The sequence below is a fragment of the Rhododendron vialii genome, chromosome 10a, assembly GCF_030253575.1.
Source record: "Rhododendron vialii isolate Sample 1 chromosome 10a, ASM3025357v1".
In the NCBI taxonomy this organism is placed as follows: Eukaryota; Viridiplantae; Streptophyta; class Magnoliopsida; order Ericales; family Ericaceae; genus Rhododendron; species Rhododendron vialii.
The window spans coordinates 29193123-29212918 of record NC_080566.1 but is presented as its reverse complement, the minus strand read 5'-3'; the positions used below and the strand labels follow the sequence as shown (position 1 = coordinate 29212918).

At 36.6% G+C, this 19796-nt stretch overlaps 1 protein-coding gene and 1 long non-coding RNA gene across 11 annotated transcripts; one reads left to right on the top strand and one right to left on the bottom strand.

Moving 5' to 3' along the window:
- Positions 1–280: 280 nt before the first annotated feature.
- Positions 281–6658, top strand: LOC131303445 (uncharacterized). 10 transcript variants are annotated; one of them, XR_009192057.1, is made up of 8 exons: positions 281–1048; positions 1261–1512; positions 2198–2381; positions 2521–2607; positions 2688–2738; positions 2840–2908; positions 3879–4017; positions 5080–6658. It is a non-coding gene; the product is annotated as an uncharacterized LOC131303445 (long non-coding RNA). The 10 variants fall into 10 exon arrangements; XR_009192053.1 differs by having other exon boundaries at positions 2198–2607; XR_009192055.1 differs by lacking the exons at positions 2521–2607; positions 2688–2738 and having other exon boundaries at positions 286–1048; positions 3949–4017; positions 5080–5139; positions 5571–6658.
- A 5427-nt stretch (positions 6659–12085) lies between these two features.
- LOC131303444 (aspartic proteinase nepenthesin-1-like) lies at positions 12086–13736 on the bottom strand. Its single transcript, XM_058330317.1, has one exon. It carries the CDS (start codon positions 13728–13730, stop codon positions 12384–12386), a length of 1347 nt encoding a protein of 448 aa, XP_058186300.1. The 5' UTR covers positions 13731–13736; the 3' UTR covers positions 12086–12383.
- Between the last annotated feature and the right edge of the window lie 6060 nt (positions 13737–19796).

Below are 19796 nucleotides of genomic sequence, written 5' to 3'. Positions count from 1 at the left end.
GGGTTCTGGAGAGAAATGGAGTGACCAAAGGGTATATCGAGGTGATTAGAGACATGTATGAAGGTGCCGTCACTACCATTCGATTACCAATAGGGAAAACAAGTGAATTCCCAATCACTGTAGGATTGCATCAAGGGTCAGTCTTGAACCCGTGCCTTTTTGCCTCACTACAACAAAAAACACCTTTGATGACAAAAAAATTGGTGTTAACACGAAATATATTCAATAGTAACTAAAAATTTTAGTGCTTGTCACTGAAAACCCTTGAGTAACCAGCAGATAGGGCGCCAAATAAAGAGGAGATTCGGTGACAAAAAATTTGTCGCCGAAAACATGTTTCAGTGACAAGCATAAAGTTGTCCCTAAAAAGATCTGAATTTTCACACTCCCAGTTGCTATTCATTTTGGCGCGTTAAATGAAAAGTTATGCCATATAAACGACGTAGTTTCATGTGTCTTTTGCTTGTCACAAAAATAAGCCCTAATTTTGCTCTACTTACCCGCTGCCTCTCTCCACTCACGTTGCACCCTCCATTTACGCTGAAGACTCAAACTCGGCCCCCTTCCTCGCTGAACTCGGCAGCACCACAACCACCGTGGACGACTGAAAGGCTCGCTCTCTGTGATTTTTGGTATTCCTCCACTCTCCAATCTTCCGATTTCATGGATTTTTCCCTGCATTTACAAGAAAATTCGATTCGTTTCACAACTCACTGACTCAATCCCCTTTCTCTCTCAATCGATCCCCTAAATCTAATAGTGGTACGTCTCTCTCTCTCTCAGTCGAACGGTGGCTGTTTCAACAGTGATATAGTGTATGGTTGTATGCGATTTGGCCTCCCCTTGTTTCCATCTCCTTTCACGTTGGTGACATAGCCGCCTCCTCTCACATTGGTGACAGCGACAGCGTCTCTCGACAGCTCTCTAGGAGTTTGTTCCCGTCGGTGAACCGCTACTCTTCGTGGCCGAGTTTTGACGAGTCGCTCCTCAAAGTCATCGAGTCGGAGATCAAGTGCGCCGAAGAGTGTGACGACCAGGATGAGGTACAGTTCTCCATTTCTGTTTTTTTTTTTTTTAGGGTTTTCAAGCCATTTGAGTTGGGAGAAAGGGAGAAGAGACATGTTTTTTTATTTCTCACAGAAAATGGACCATGAAAAAACAACAACAAACACGTAAGAGGGGTTTTGGGCATTTTTTTGCCAGATAGGGGTTTTATGATTCTGATTGTTTTTTTGGTATTATATCTGTCGATTTGGGTAGAGAGAGGGCTTTGTTGGGGGATTTGATGATGTGGAGTTCAATCGCGAATTTGAAAGAAAACCTCCAGATACTTGGATAGGACTGGTTTTCCTTGCTAACTTTCTAGAAGAACATCTGGAAGAAGATATTTTCTAGCAATCTAATTTACTTCAATCACTTGGTCAAGAAGAAGATTCAATCTATTTAGCAGATGATTCTGATATTGCCTATTGGCTCCCTCGATTGAAGTTGATTCGGAATTGATTAAAATAGGTATTGATTCTGCTTTTCCAAAACTAATAGGAATCCTACTATACTCATTGCAGACAGAACTAAAACAACAACAACAACAACGACAATAACAACAACAACATATAACATAACCCATCTAGCCCCCAATCATTGGGGGTATGGGCAGAACTAAAACAAGAACACGAGTATATTATTCTGAGACCACAACCAGGATCTCCTCATTCAAGAATAGAAAAAGAAAAAGAAAAAGAAACAACTGTTCCAGTTATCACATAGGCTAGAGATGCTTGAAATAACAGCTGTGGTCTATCTTCAATCCTTGGCATTCGTTGGCCCAGCTTTGCTATCCTCAGTCCTCATAGCAATAGAACTAGCTCGTCAATCTCAATCCCAGTAGATGACCTTCTTTAGGCAGTCAAATCACGAGGACTTATTTGTAAGGGTTTGGGCGCGAGGGAACCCTTACTAAAGATTTGGATAGGCTAGCATGGCATTCTAATAGAATATCTTTGAGACAAATCATCTCTACCCGGGTACATAGCTTCATCCAAACCATGAATCAACAAATTGTTGACTCGCTCGAGAAAAGAGTTTCGTAGTTGGGAGCTCTGAGCCGATGAGCAATATGTAATCCTAAGATTTTCACTATGGTGTACTACTTTCCAATAATATAGTTGTTTGATCTTTTCGATTTTCAATATTTTAGGTATTTTGGCTAGTTTGTTGAGCGTGACGATGATGGCGATGAAGGGCTCGAGATCTCGATCAATTCGCCAGATTGAAAAGGTCATCTCCACACTGACCGCTGATTCCCTTACTATTTCGCGCATTCAAGTCGTGCTTTGCATTCTCCCGTGGCCAATGGATTCGATTCCCCGTACAACGATGAGGTATTTTTCCATTGTCTTTAGGTCACTATCTAATGAAATGTCCTTATGAATTTTTTTTTGTTGTTATTGTATCACATTCGTTTCTTTGCTCTGAGTTGTGTGCTTCAGTTATTTAGAGATACGACTTTGGTTTTTGTAGAATTGTGTGAATTTGGAATAGAACTCCCTATGCAAGTGAAAAATAGCGAGCTATGTGAACTCCCTACGCAATGTCCACATTGCAAGTGTCAATTGGGAAACTCTTTTTTCTCTTCTACATGATTATGCTACAAGACATCAATTTTCTTTTTTCCCCTTTTAGGCTAGGCCACTATGTATCAAATTGTGAAGGAGATGATTGACAAGATGGTCCATGCAGTACTTTTTTATTTGGTTATATTAGTTCTCATAACCACTGAGTACTTTGACGTTTCTTTCAAAAGACTGCAATTTTTTGTATCCGTTTACTGCATGTGCAGGTGAAATTTGTTCGAGTCACAAAAAGAGTACATGAAGCATATTTTGCATTGCCGTAATGATTCACAAAGGTATATTCCCATTAAACACTAGTAGTTTATTGAATGAATGTTTCAACCATCAATCTTGGTTTGATGGTAATATTTAACTAGCTGATCAAAACAGTGATAAAACATAAGTAGCAAGTGTTTTTTTTAATCCCAATTGGATAATGAAGCCTAGAGTATCAGCTCTGACCTTTGGCCTTCGGACACCATTAACATTGTAGTGAAATGCAATCATGCAAGGTACTTTTGCCCATGGTGATAAGTTGGAGTCTTTTCCCCTCTTTGTTGTTGTTTATATAATTATTTGATCTTAAGTGTGCTCACGTGGTTGTTTATCATCATATAGGCATCACGTGTGCCCCAGCCTCTAGCTTTAGTGCTATATACATGCACACTAAGAGCTCATCAGTACTGGCTAATGATGATTGTTTATGGTTGATGATGCTAATAACACAATGATTGCTCTAATTGGATCAGAAGGAAGAAGAGTTATGTAGAAAAGAAAGGAATAAGATTTTCTAAGAGGTGCTAGGTTGGTTCATTAGCATGAATGTTAGTTAATTGGGCTTTGTGATAGAGGTTTAATTGAAATAAACAATCAAGTTTTTTGTTATCTTTCCCATCGAATTCAGCAGCTAGTAATTGGTTATTTTATATGTTCTGCAATTGATTATCATGGATGTAGTCCAAAAGTCTCAAAATCATAAATGAAATTTGTATTTCCTTATGTGGCGTTGAATGTTATTGGCTTAAATGATACAGCAATGCATAAGTTCGTCGTTAGAGTAATTCTGAGTCATTTGATTGGTTTGCAAATTCAGTTTATGCTGTTTGAAGTTCCTGGATCTCATTACGAGCTTTACAGTGAGCAGTGGCTAGTTGGCCTGTTACGATTGCAGTAATGGTGCCATGCTAACTGCTTGCTATCATTTTCATTTTCATAAAAGGCTTGCTCATCATTTGGGATGATATGTGACACTTATTGTGATTGTAGAATACCTGACAATAATCTGAATCAGACTATCAGTGAAGACGTCATTTTTGTGTCCATGGCTTTTTTATAGGACATTAAAGAGGCCAAGGACCAGACCACGTGAAGGCTAAAGCAAATTAATGCCAGCAAAATGTAGAACGTGGATTTTCTTTCACTTCCTTTTGTATCCGTGGCTTTTTTATGATTCCCTCAATTAAAGTAAATTTCATGGATAAGCTATTTGCCAAATTGTATAGATTGGGTCACTTGGTTTCTCTACATTTGAATGATCCTGTTAGCTTCCCTCTTAATGGATTTTTATTCTCGGCATGTGTACTGCTTATGAAGGTTCCTAAAAAACACCTAAAAGTATAACCTATGAAACTGCATTTTGTTCAGGAAACAAAGTTACATTCCTTGCTAGTGAAATTTATAGTTCATCAAGAAATGATTCAAATATCTTTATGTGCATATAGTTAAATGAATCCTCTCTCTCGAAAAATCTCATTTTGCAATTGAATTTGTTAGCTAACAGTAACAGTGCCTCTTAACATATCCTGTATAACTCTGAGTATTCTACCTATCTAAGGTAGTCATATTTGTCACTCCACATTGGACTTGCTAGTTTTTAAAATTCTATGCACTCAAATTGCACAATGCATGAACACAAACTGTGGTGGCATTAGTGTGTTCTTTTTTCTATCGAAATACTGAAAATTAAGTATTGACAGTATTGTATCTATCAGTTACTATAAGTATTCCAGTCTTCATGAACAAACTTCCTTTAAATTTGTCTCGAGTCAGTTGTGTGCAGTGCAAGAAGTTTAATCAAATGTCTTGCTTATTGATCCTATTTCTTCCTATACTTCGCTGAATTTGGGAGAGGACTTTGGAGATAGAACAGATACATAATAAGAGAGGAAATTTTGTTCTTTTAAAGCTTGAATTTGGAGTACACCAGCAAGAGTTCAGTCAGCAAAATTTAATGAACTATTAAAAGGTCACAACCAGTTAGAACTTGCTGTTCAACTGAAAAAGAAATTGGAATAACTGCTTTTGGAGAAGAAATTGAATCAGGAGAGGATGTTGAATCTACCATTCTAGTCGAGCAATTCCAAAATTACCCCTAAATGGAGTGCCAAAGGCTCTGCCCTTTAAAAATCCTAGTAAAGTAAGATGGCGGCAATGTATTTTGTTGACGTTTATTTCTAGCTATGAACAGGCATATTTGGCATATGGAGTCCCAATAAGTGAATTGAAGCTCTTTTCTTTGATGCAAAAGGTTTGATTTCTATTGCTCCTGGCACTTTGATTATAAAATGCAGTTATTTACGGTTTGTAAAATACTAAACCAATCAGTTTCTTTATAGCTTGGCACTCTTTTTGTGAAAGAAGATTTGTTGAATTGCCACTGGGCATTGGACCTTTGTTCTTTTAAAGCCATGAAGATGCTATGCTTACTCTTTGCACTTATATCTTGAGCAAAGAACTTAAGCTTTTTCCTTTGTTCCTTTTGTCTGAATTCCATTAATAGCAACTGAGAGCCTTTAAGAATCTTAAGGCTAAGTGCACCTTTTGCACTTTAATCCGTTGTTTAACAAACAGAAAATTGCAAAACATTGATACAAGCAAGGATGAGATTTTGTTTGATTTCTTTTTTCTTCTTGAGCGGGAAGGTTCAAGTACTAATATTAACTTATGTTTGTCTTACAGGTAGCATACACCATTGGGAGGCATTCTCTTCGTGCGGCTGCAATCGAGTATGTGATATTATTTTCCTTCGCTAGTATCTTTTTCTAGTCTGGTTCTACTTTGGCAGAGCTTGGTCTAACTGCCTTGCTTGGCTTTCTACCTCTTGTATTGTTGAGCTAGTTTAACACTGCTCATCTACATAGCACTACACGATTTAAAAAGGCACGGCACGACACACGATTAAGTAAACGGGCTGGCACGGCACAACAAAAAAAGGCACGGCATGACGCGTCACGATTAATTAATCGGGCACGACACGACACGATTTTAAAAGGGCACGGCCCGACACGGTACGATAAAGTAAAATAGCACACCACGGCACGCCATGGCACGATGAAGTAAACAGGCGCAACATGGCATGGTACGAATCACGGTTGGCACGGAAGTTGCATGGTACGACACGGCACGACAGGCACGTTTGACACCCCTATATTTCAGTCAAGAGGTTCAACTAGAGATGGTACTGGAGTTCATGATAGCATTGTTAACCAGCTCCGTTGGTTTAACTGTTTCTCAAATTGTCTCAGTAGAAATGAAGGGAAGATTTCACAGAGTAGTAAAGTTAAAACCAAGATAATAGTTAGCTCACTTAGGTTGCATATCATCGATATTATGTAGAATGGCATCAAAATCTGGGTTGGGCAGCTTGCTTAGTCACTCATGAGTCGTGCCACAATTTGTCATATGACAACTTGGAGCAAAATCTTTCTTTTTCAAAATCTTTCGTAGGCTTGACATGTTACATAATTGTTTTTTTGTTTTTTGTTTTTTGTTTTTTTGCAATTTTGTACATGTAAACAAGGAGATGGAGTTGCTTTTTAGCAGTTAACCAATATGGAGTTGAAGACTTTTTGGTAGCTAAATGGAACACTTGTTTTGAGTTCTTTTTGTCATTGTACATATATATATCCTGGATATGGATATTTTGTAGTTTTGGTAATACTTTTAAGTTTGAAGTGGTTATTATTGAAGGATGAATGTTTTGAAGTTGGACGATGAATGTTGACTTATTGAATATTTGATTTGAATGATATTTTTCTTTTTCGCAATTTAAGTTTTGCTAAGTTGAATCATAAGATACAAAAAAAAAAAATTTGAAATTTTGTAAGCAGGTGAAAACAATATATGAAATAAAGTGTGTATTGGTGCTAAAGTTCTATTTTTGGTGACAAAAGAGATTGTCATTGTTGTGTGTACTACTACGATAGGTTATTGGTGACACACAATTGGTTGTCATGGTAGATACTTTCAGTGACAATCTTTGTCACAGAAAAATCTCTCTTCTGTGACAATATAGTGTTGTCATCACAGAAAATCTCTCTTTCGTGACACTATGGTAGTATTTGGTTGGGAGTTTAGTTTAGTTTAGTTTTGGTAGTGGGTGGAGAGAGAAATAGAGTAATGATTGAAGATAGGGGTAATAATTGGAGAGAGATAGAGAGAGATTAGAAAGTAATAATTGGAAAAATAGGATAATTATTGGAGAAAGAAGTAGGATAATGATTAGAAACAAAATTAAAACTAAATCTAAGTTGGAGTCCGAACAAAGCCATTGTTGTCACTATTACTTTCGATGACAATCGTGTCACAGATAATCTGTCTTCGGTGACACCAAATTTTTGTCACTATTGACAACATTTCGTGACAACTACACAATTTTGTCATCTTTGACTTTCAGTGTCATGGATACAATGACACCTTTTCTTGTGTCACCAAAGATAATAGGTGTCAAAATTTGAGCTTTTGGTGACATTTTTACATGTCACCGAATGTGTTTTTTGTTGTAGTGCCTTAGCTATGGATAAATAAACTAGACAATTTCAGGAGAATATCTCATGGTGTATGATGTTTGCAAATGACATTGTCCTCGTAGATGAAACCGCTAGAGGTGTTAATACGAAACTAGAAATTTGGAGAGAATTATTAGAGTTAAAGGGTTTTCGAATAAGTAGGAGTAAAACTAAGTATATGGTGTGCAAGTTTAGTGGTACCATCAGTGCGCATGAAGAAAGAGTGATGATCCAAGACCATGACATACCTAAGAGTAATCATTTAAGATACTGAGGCTCAATCATTAGTCAAGATGGAGAGATTGCCAATGATGTGACCCATAAGATCTAAGTGGGGTGGCTCAAATGGAGGTGCGCAGTGTACTGTGACAAGAGAGTACCCATAAAATTGAAGAAAAAGTTCTATGGAACTGCCATCAAACCATCGATGCTTTACAGGACAGAATGTTGGCCTATTAAGAAACAACAGGAGAATAAGATGAGTGTAGCAGAAATGAGAATGTTGAGGTAGATGTGTGGTAAGACTAGAAGAGACAGGGTTAAAAATGAAACAGTTCATGAGATGGTAGGTGTAGCACCCATAGAAGAGAAGTTAAGGAAAAATAGGCTAAGATGGTTTGGGCATGTCTACCGTACACCAGGAGATGCAGCAGTTAAGAGAGCAGATATGATAGCTTTGGGTAGCAATGCTACGAGGAAGGGTAGACCTAAATTGACATTAGATGCTGTGGTGCGCAACGATATAAGTATAGTAGGTTTATGTGAATAAGTGGCCCTTGACAGAGCTCAATGGAGGAAAATGATTCATGTAGCCTACTCAAAGTGATTAAGACTTAAGGTTCGATTTAGTTTAGTTTGGGAATATATTCCATTAAATTATTTTAAGTAAAAAGCAACTTACAAATTTTATTGTGAAAATAATATTCATTTATTGTTTTGAATAACTTATGAAATTTACTTAATATTTTATTATTAATATATGCTACTAATTTTCAATTAATAATTTTTAACATATTCAATTAAATTACTTTTGAGTATCAATCAATTGACAAATATTATTTTTGGAAACAATTATTCATTTATTGTTATGATAATTTACAAATTTACTTATAGTGATTGGATGAGTACAAACATAACAATTAATAGTATAATTGACATTAGATTATTTAATTAGTGCTAGAGTGACAATTAATCGCTATAATCGACTATAGTAGCCAGAGTCATGACTAAGAGCTTAATTGGTTGATCATATCCAATAAATGATGATTGAGCACTAATGTTATGATGATGATTTTTTTTTTAAACTTCATGTTATGGTGATGATCGATTGATCATATTCAATAAGTGATGATCGATTATAGTAGTAATACCAAGAGTCATTAGCCAATTATATTAGGAATATTTAAATATCCATCATATTTATCCATGTCATGTAAAAATTCATCCCACGCAATTTAAACAATTATGATTTCATCCCCATCTTAAAATAATTTCAAAACTGCCCTTATATATATTATTAGTAAATAATTTGTGATGAAATCTTAAAGCTAGGGTCTTAACCGTTATTAAAGATACCAATCCCAAAAATCAAATCCCGTAATTGACGTCATATCCCATAATTAATGGAATTTGTTTGCCCCATAAACCAAATCCCATAATTATGGGATCAAAGTCTACCAAATTTGAAACATCATTTCCATTTTGTCCATTTTTGCACAAGATCAATGAAATGGCAGCTGTCATGGGATCAAAGCCAACTGCTGGTTCTTCAATAATAGCTTCAGGAGCTTTGAATAGATCCCCTTCTGCCCCCCGTCGACCTTCTTTCGTCGCCCCCCGTGTCGATGAACGGCACTCCATTGTCGTTGCCGTTCAACTTCGCCTCCACCCGAATCAGTGGGTTCAGAAACAATGAGTTTGGGATAAAGAAAAATGGGTTCAGGTAGCATCGCAAACAGAGCGGCCCAAGATTTGGAGTGGTGTTCAACATTTTTGCTGGTTAGCTCCGTTTAGTTTTGTACCTTTTTCGTTTCATGTTGTTTTTCGTTTCAAACATAATGTATTTTTTATATTGTTGAGTTTTCATGAATAAAACATTGTATATTCATATTTTTTCGTGGTGTATATTCCTAAATAAAACATTTTATATTCATGTTTTTCATGCTTTTTTTCCGAAATGTTATGGGTTTTCAAGTTTCGCCCAGAAATCATGATTTTGGTTTATTATTTTTCATGATAAATTAACCATGAAAAACATAGTCAATTTGAATATTGTGTATGTTTCAAAATATTTCTTAAGATCATTTTGCAAAAAATAAAAACATGGTCAATCTACCATGTTTAAAAAAAGGGCTATTTTCCCGGAATGTTATGGGTTTTAAAGTTCTGCCGAGAAATCATGATTTTGGTTTATTGTTTTCATGACAAATTAACCATGAAAAATATGATCAGTACGAATATTGTATATGTTCTGCATATATTTTTTGAGAATTTTGCACAAAAAAAAAAATGGTCAATCCACCATGTTCCACATGATAATACGTGGTATAAATGAAAAAATAAATATGGTTTTCGAATGTAAATCGGTGAAATTTGGTTATTACGAATCTTTTAAATTTTGAAATCATCATTCATAATTACCTCCCGTAATTATTGAGATTGAATCCCACTAAATTAGAAAATGGTTGAATCCTACTAAATTAAAAAATGGTTGAATCCCACTAACTTAGGATGTCAATTTAATAAAACATATATGAATATATTATTAAAAGGGTAAAATAGGTAATTCACCATCTGAAATGATGAAAACATAACTGTTCAAAATGACCGGGATGAATTCTTAAGTGGTATGAGATCTGAGGATGAATATTTAAGTCTCCCATTATATTAATGTTATAGTGATAATTGAACACTAATATATTTGATTAATGTCATTAGTAGATGCAGTTTTAACCCTCCCAAGTCTCACCAGCAACCCAAAGCCGTGGTGCTGTCATTTGTGTTTTATGGGTCTAGACATCACATACATATACACATGGATTTAACAATAAAGAAGTTTGAGTTGACCCCTTTCCAGATTAATGAATTTGATGATTACTGATTTTTTTTAGCGCCTATAATTAACAATAAAGAATGGTTAATTATTCAGTCCATACAAATAAATTGGAGCATAAAACTAAAATAAAAAACAAATACATTCAAGAAAAAAAAAATATTTCTTGCTCTTTCTTGAAAAAACAAATACGTACTTTGAAGAAACAAACTATTTAGGAAAAGATAATTTGAATGTTAACTCAACTGAGATAAGGAAAGAGTTTGGAAAAGTGATATTCGCGGGAGGAGGAAAGTGCTTTCGGGCAAGAGGAAACTTTCCCAGGAAAATAAATTCCTACCTTTTTGCGAGATGCATTCTGAGGGAAAATGAGTCCTAATAGAAAAAAGTGTTTTTATAATTCCCACTACTTTCTTGGTAAATGAACATATCGAAATTTATGAGAAAAATTGATTTTTCAATCATTTCCTGTTATTTGAACGGGGCCTAAAGATGAGATATGTAGGTTTTGGGATGGTCGGATTGAGGGTGAATAACATAGATCAACAGGGTGGGCTTGGGTGACCCTCAATCCGTGACTCATGAAAAAATACACAGTGAAGAGCACAAGGACTGAAGGAGAGAGGGATCAAATTTGACTGCCCACTAACTATTAAGTCAAAAAATAAAAGGACATGTAAAAAACAAAAACAAGATTACATTTTGCTTTTCACTTGAATTGTATCACAAAATCAAAATCAAAATGCAATCCTGGTTATAGTAATTTATGATTAACGCAATCCAAATTAAAGAAAAAATAACTTCTCATTGCATTTTTTAAGCAAATTCTTCAATTAAATTATCGTATTTTAACTTATCCAAATACTCATTTTCAATTGAGCTCATTGCCAATCCACATAATCTCTCCTATGACATGGTAGTACACGTAAATTTTTATGAACTCCAACTTCTAAAAGCTAGCTCCTCTCAACCGACCAAAACAATTGGGACTGGCATAGTCAACAAAATTTGATAAACAATCCACACCATTTGAAAACCAATAAGACCTTATAAAATCAAGATTTTGTTAATCGATTCTGCTACTTCTCTTGGTAATATTGTTTTCAAATGTCCAAGAAACTTTCCTCTTCTTTTTTTATGGAAACTATAAATACTCTTAATTTTTTCCTTTGTTGGATTTATAATTTTTTTTAAATTTATAGATTTTTTTGTCTTCTGATTGCCCAAACCCGCCGGCTTGCGAAACTTACCCCTGCCCGGCCCTGCATGGCATTAGCGCTATCCAAACAAAAAAGCTTGTGAAAACTAAAAATTACTTGAAAATTGACAAATTTTTCTTTTCGTTCATCTTATCTCAACTTTTCTCATTTAATTTTGGTCTGTTTTTATAATTTTTAATTCCACTCATTTAGACGGACGATTAATTTAATTTTGTCTTTCTTTGTTTCTACCCTATAAATAGTCTTTTTCTTTCTTTCTTTGTTTCTACCCTATAATCTACTCCTATATATAATGGGCTTATTTCTTTCTTTCTTTCTTTTCCTTTCTTTCTATCCTATAATGGGTTTGGTTATCTTATAGACTCTTACAATTAATATAGTGTCCCGAAAATATACTATATCCTTCAGACCTGATGTAAAATAATCTCTTCTATCGATTGAACAAAAACACAAAAACAAAAAAACAGGATGATAACAGAGAAATATTACAATACAGACCCTTTGGTTGTACGATATGCACATCCTCGAATCACTTTGAAATAATTAAACTATTCTGGATAGGAATGCATAACATTTGTCGGAACATGATTCTGAATTGTTGTACAAAATTTATGAATTCAAGACTAATGTTACAAATTTTTCTGCAAATTGACACAGTAAAATGTAGATTCGAGGATTTTGCCGTAATATCAAGATCAACTAACATAAGAGCTCAAAACTTATCGCATTCCGTCGGCATAAATGATAAGGTTTCTTTCCGCAAGTCATACACCACCAAGAAGTTCTGCTGCTGTATATTCCCAATTATGGAGATGTCGCTTGAACTAATTCCCATGGCCAAACATATCACCCCCGTTCTTGAATCTGCAATAATGTAGTTTTCCCTCGGGAAATCTAAATCTGCATCTTTAAAATGGAATACCAACGAGGGTACCTGCACACTTGAGGAACCGGACGGCATTTTGAAGCACAGATCGGGCCCGGTGGAATTGGAATTTTGTAGTACCGGAAGCTTTAGTTGAGAGATGAACTCATTTTTGACAAGAGTAAAAGCACTCTCCACCAAATATGTCATCGAAGTGCCGGAATCTATGATTACGCCTCCGGTCCCGTTAGCGTTGAGAGCAAAAGTTGTTTCGTTTATGGCCAACTTGACGCTACCAACTGTGATTCCTTGAAGAGCAACATAGTAAAAGGTGGGTATCACTGGGTTTTGAATCAGAGGGGTGGTTTTGACACCACCACTTGAGAAGTTCACACTTGCTTGGGAGCCCATCAAGAGGGTACTAGGTTTAGTCCCATTGATAGAAGTCAAGCAGTACGAGAACATAGGGTCGGCCAACTGGGAGACGAGCGACAGAGGCCCGCGCCCAAGGCCCACCACGCCAGCGGGTTGGTTCAGCTGATTTCCCGCCACGACGCCTTCCATGCAACCGAACCCTATGTTTGGCACCGAGACCTTGTCGAAAGTAAAGGTCTCGGCGTCTAAAGAGCCTTGGATCAAAGAACCACTTCCGAAATAGTAGTAGAAAATCAGGCACCCGTTCTCGCAACTTCCTTCTACGGCTTTGCAAAGGGTGCTAGTGCACGACAGGGTTGAAAAAGAGGAGGAGTTCTGCGGATTATACGGCTGCGTGGGCTGAGGAGGAAAACACTGCGGGCAAGGCTTGCATTGAATCCATATAAGGTCGCTACTTGTGTCCATTACAGCGTAGTAGGGTTTCGGCGGGGTCCCTATAGATAAGCTCATAAGGAACTCATTGTTTCCTGGATGAACCGTGGACGTGATATTTGGATTTTTCGATGTCACCATTTCACCGAACTTTTGGAGCCTGGAGCTCCCGCGATTCATTGCGCGATGTAAACGCTCAAATTCGGTGAACCTCCCATGCGAATCGATGTTATTGAGAGGAATTTTGATACCAGTTTTCATCAGTTGATCCTGATGATCATCAACAGTTTGTCCTGATGTGGTACGTGCGAGTGAAATGGAAATCATGGCAACCAAAACTATGGTGAGAAAGAGGAGAGAGGAGAGAGAAGGCGGTAATGAAGCCATGATGAGTGGTGTGAGAAATTGGATACATATTTATTGAGTATTTATGTAGGATACATATTTATTGAGTATTTATGTAGGATTTAGGGAAGAAAAGGTCTAGGGATCGAATAGGCAATAGAATCAACATGACGTTGCTTGAAAATAGTGAGGACATGGAAAAGATCTGCATTCTTTTGTATATATAATAATCATCCCCTAAGTTTTTAAATTTGATTAATTGGTTAATGGTATTGTTCCTTTAAATGTTTGATTTATAAAATCTGAATACTTTCTTTTATTATCTTGACTGGAAGGAGATTTAATTTATGAATATTCTTAGTGTCTGATTTTTTAAAGAGAAGCCAATTGATATAGGATATGGCTTGTCTATAGTACAGGTTTGGACTGTGCACATTTGCAGTCCAAGTGATCGCAATCATGGGTTAGTGTTTTCATCTTTTACCCATCAATATTGATCAAATCAAACAGCGAGAGATTAATCAAATTTCCTTTTGCCGTTTGGGAAAAAAAATTCACATAGCCAGATTCCATTATTTGTCTGATTTAATCAAATTGAACAGATGTATATCATTATTTGACTTGATCAATTCACATCTTTAGAACAAGTCAATTTTCCTATCTCTTCATATCATTCAAATGAAAGTAAGCAATCAACATACTTATTTGTCGAACACACACAAACGGTTTGCTTTGTACAAATTTCTTTTTTTTTTAAACAAAAATATACGTCATCAAAAAAATATCTGTCGTAAATATGATTGCTAAATATTGTTGAGTGATAATGTGGATAGTTTCACAAATGTCTTTTCTTTCTTTTCTTTTCTTTTCTTTTTTTTTGTATCAACCATTTTCGTAATTGTATAAATGTTGCCACAATTTTATTATAGTGCTATAACCTTAGATGTCCTACCTAGCTGTTATATTTATATTTTTTGTTAGCAAAAAGTTCTATTTAGTGACAACTTTTGGAATTTTCATAATGTTTATTACACAAAAAAATTACTCGTAGTATTTGCTTGTAGTTATGCGTATTTTGAAAGACAAAATTATTACTGAAATTATCGGTCAACAACTCAACATATTAATTAATGCCACTTGCCGCCCTCAAAATTCTCCTTTCGTCCTTTGGAAAAGTCACTCTGCAATACTATATAGTATGAAATTATTTAGATGATGATTCCACATACGGTCAAGAAGATGAGTTAATATAAATACTCATATTCATTGGTCAAAAATAAAAATACTCAAATTCTTTTAACAGAGGGAGAGACGGCCGAAGACAGAGTGCACAAGGCACTGCCTATTTTCAAATACTATCATCTTTAACAACGTACTGTAATAATTGCACATTTTGTGAGACAGCTATTGAATCCTTTTTCTGTTATTAAAAACCTAAATACCACTTTATACTGTTTTTTACTGGCAAAATTTTTTCATTAACCACTCGAGAAGGGTACGCCGTGGAAGGCAAAAAAAGGGACAAAATCCCACGTTACGATGTTGATACATGAAGAAGAGTGATTGACCCAAAACAAAAACATAGAGAAAACATATCCAACAAAAAGTTGAATGAAAACCAAATGTTTAGATATGTTGTCTTATATATAGAAGAATGAATGGTCAGCATTATACACAATTAAACGTGGGAAAACATATCTTGATCGAGAGAGCCGTGAATAAGTTTTTCATGGTTCCGCAAATTTCAGTTGTCCAAAAGTATTTTGGATGATCCGCATTGAAAATAAACTATTAGCGGTAATAGTTTAATTAATTGTTAGATTTCTTGGAGGGTTCTAACCTAAAACCAATTGGCTATAGATGGAGTTGACCGCATCGTTCCGTGTCAAAAATAAATTTATAAAAACTTGGAGTACTTAACTACTACTCTGTAGAATAGTGGTCAAGACCGAGTGTCGATCCACAAGGACAGATTGGCTAAGTTACTTAAAATTTGATTAACTTTCAGATTAACTCAAAGAGAAAAAGAAAGTTTAATTTGGATAGTTTTGATTAAGGTAATTAAACTAGAGCAATTAATGAATTAAAAGGTTTGAAAACGATGGAGGAAAGGTCTAGGGTGGTTTAGAATCCACCCCAAGTGCATAACTGTGTATTGCATAGACTGAGTTAACCCTCGAATCGCAAATCACTATTGCTAGGACTTGCAATTCCTATTGATAGTGGCCAAGTAAATTTCTACAATCCGCCAACCGGCATGGACTATCCCACGGCACGGACTGTCTCACTAGCGCAGTCTAGCCGCCTAACAGCACGGTCCGCCTCACAAGCATAACCCATCTCAGTCACCCAGATTGAGAACTATGAAAACCATTATGTGAACGGTGTTTGAAAACTTAGGAAACAAATACTCAACCGTAAAAAAAAAAATTAAAATCATTCCATTGATATCATTGAAGGAGTTCTTGAACACATAATCCGATTCGAATAAAAATCCTAATTTATGCAAATACAAAGTTTCTTGACTCGGTGCTTCATCTTCCCCTAGAGAATGGAGTTAGCCGGTCATGGAAGCGAGAGTCTTTTGTTCGCAGCACTGTTCAGAATGCTCCGTGACTCTTTGAACACGGCTGAAAGTTGCCACAGCCGAGAACTCCCTTTTGCCGAAGTCAATCTTAAAGTAATATACTCCGTACTTCTTAGCTAGGGTTTAAAGAATTAACGAAAATGATTGAAGTACCGACCGTGTGTAGGGATTTCATACCAACCGGCCGCGCCGGGCTGTCTCCGGCCACCAGACGGTCGATCCGAGCCGTCCAAAAATTCTATAAAAAAAAATCATATATACACGAAAAATGAGTGCTCGGATCAAGCACCCTACACACCTCGGATGTCGTTAATTCCCGCGCAAGCCCCCTCGGGTGTTTTTTTTAGAATTTTTGGACAGCTCGGATCGGTCGTCCGGTGGCCGGAGACGGCCCGGCGCGGCCGGTCGGTACGAAATCCCTACACACCCCATCGGTACTTGTAGCATTACTCAAGAATTAAATACATAAAAGATCCATGGGACTTTATGTAATTGTCAATTGGCAAATTAACTTTGAGTAACTCTGCACTTTGATCCTGAACATCATTAAACTTTCGTTTTTATCCAATATTTTCAACCAATGAGTTCAATCAACCTATAAATAAAATAAAAGTAAAATTAGTATCAAGCAACATACATAAATGGCTAACAAGTGTAGTTTAGAGGGCCAAAATATCAACATTTCGGCACTTATCAAGTAATCTCTAGATTATATTAATCAAATTTGGGTGGTTTAGATAAGCAATATTGGACAAAGTCTAACACTCTCCCTCACGTGCAGCTCGGATGCACGTGAAAGTGCGAATTGAACTGACCAAGAGATTGTTTCAGACGACAGAGACTTTCCTACGATAGTTGAAGCCATCAAAGACCTATGTTTGATACCATGTTAGATTTTTTGAAGCGTTTCAACCTAAAATTAATTGGCTATAGGTGGAGTAACCTCTAGATTATATTAACTAAGCTTGGGTGGCTTAAATGAGTAATGTGGGACAAAGTTTAACACTCCCCCTCACGTATAGCCCGGAAGCATGTGAAGGTGCGAATTGAACTTAGCAGGAGATTTGCTTCGGGCGACAGAGACTTTTCTATTACCATTAATAGTTTGTTTTCAATCCGGCTTGGTGTTTCGGTTTCTAGTTTGGCGACAACAGACGTTTAGGGTTTAGGTGTTTTTGGGCTTGATTGTTAGGCTAATCCCCTTATATTTGGGCTTTCAGGCATTTCTGGTGTTTGAGCTGCATTCCATTTATGCTTTATGGTTCCATTTGGGTTTTGGAGCCTTTTAGATGTTACGCTTTGGCCTTTGGGGTTTTCTTCTTGGTTGGTGTTGTAACGAACACTATAAATGCAAGCAAAGAACAAGAAAGAGAAAACTAAATAAGAAATCACAGAGACACAAGATATAGATGGTTCCCCAAGATGAGTACGTCCACGGGCAAAGAGAGAGATGATTCACTAACCAACATGGAGAAAAGAAAAAAGCCAGTTGTAATCCGTAACTCTAAAATGACCACAATATGAGAGAGAGAAGCCACCCAAAAGATAATTTCTAGAAGTCTTCTAAGTCCCCTATTTATAATAGCATGCAAAAATAGGAATAACATAATTAACCAATATGGGACAAACGAATTCTAGGCATTCCCAATCCACATTGACTTAAATTCCACTGAACTCAATCACCAAATATAGCTCTCCCCTTCTAACTTCTCACTCGCCAAATGCCCCCGAGGGGCGATCAATTGCAAATGCCAAGCAAGCCTAAACAATGCTTGAACTTGGCAACTACAACCGATTTAGTCAACGTACATATCTATTGGGTTATCTGTCTGTGAGATGATATCCCGAACGAAATGATACCTGACATCGATGTGCTTGGTCCTCTCATGATACATCAGATTTTTAGTCAAATGTATAGCACTCTGTGAATCATAAAATATTGAAATCACACCTTGTGCAAGACCAAGCTCACGAAGCAAATTAACCTGTCATCCACAATGCCTCCTTCACATCTTCAACAATGGCCATATACTCTGCTTCCATTATAGACAGCGCGACTGTAGCCTGTAAAGTAGCTTTCCAACTAATGGCACTTCTGGACAGATTAAATACATAACCTGTCAAACACCTCCTCTTATCGTGGTCACCGGCAAAATTTGAATCAACATAACCAACAGCATGATCACTAGAATTGGCCACCCCATATAATAAACCAACACCTGCGCAGTTCCTCATAAATACCGAAGTATCCATTTCATAGCCTCCTAATGTGCATTTCTTGGATGCCCCATATAACGACTAACAACACTAACTGAATGTGAAATATCAGGACGAGTACATACCATGGCATACATAAGGCTCTCAACTGCGCACGAATATGGAACCTAAGACATATAGTTCTCCTCGTCCTCCGACTGTGGTGACAACTCAGTCGAAAGTTGAATGTGTGCTACCAAAGAGGTACTGACTGGCTTTGAGTTCTGCATGGCAAAGCGCTCAAACACTTTGAGAATATAAGACTTCTGATTCAAAAATAATTTGCCAGCTACTTGATCTCTGCAAATCTACAAACCCAAAATACGTTTTGTTGCACCCAAATCTTTCATCTCAAATTCTCCACCTAACTGATGTTTCAACCTGTTGATTTCTAATACACTATTGGCAACAATAAGCATATTGTCAACATACAATAGTAGATAAACAAATAAACCATCTGGAAGTTTTTTCTCACTCCTAGAATATGACTGGCTTATCATAAAAGTATCAAACCCCTTATACCATTGCCTATGGAATTGTTTGAGGCCATACAAAGACTTACGAAGTAAACAAACGTGATCCTCTTTATTAGAAACAACAAATCCTTCAGGCTAACGCATATAAATTTATTCTTCAAGCTCCCTGTGCAAAATTGCAGTTTTTACATTAAGTTGCTCCAACTCAAGATCATAACATGCAACAATAGCAAGTAAAGTACGAATGAAACTATGTTTTACAACTAGTGAAAATACCTCATTGTAGTCAACACCCTCCTTCTGGCTGTATCATTTCGCCACTAGCCGAGCTTTGAACCAAGCATCTTCCCAACAGTTGGCACCTTGCCAATCAAGTGTTTGGGTCTTGAATGGACACTTGTTGCTGATCGAGCCCATTCGGTAGTCGTTGAAGTTTACCAAACGGCCGTCAAATTTAATTATTTATTAACCGGACTACAACTAAAGATTTGCATAGTATAGCAAGAAAGTTCGAGTCGATCCACAGGGAGTTCGAATATAGCTTGTTCGAATTGTAGATGTAAGGGTTTATGGCGTTAAGGCGGCCAACTTTTAGTTTTCCTTTGAACGGTAAGAAATACCCTTATGAAAAAGACTAGAAAAAGAGTTTGAACTAAGAATTAAAAATGGCAAGGCAATGGAGTTACTAACGCCCGTAACTTAGGCCATCCAACAATTCTCAACGAAAACACGGTTGAATCGCACAGCATAGGCTATCAACCGGAAGATTTTGCTAATGAAAATGGTTAT

Bases quoted from the DNA above. Each gene is read 5' to 3' on its own strand.
- LOC131303444 (XM_058330317.1), bottom strand. From the start codon at position 13,730: ATGGCTTCATTACCGCCTTCTCTCTCCTCTCTCCTCTTTCTCACCATA.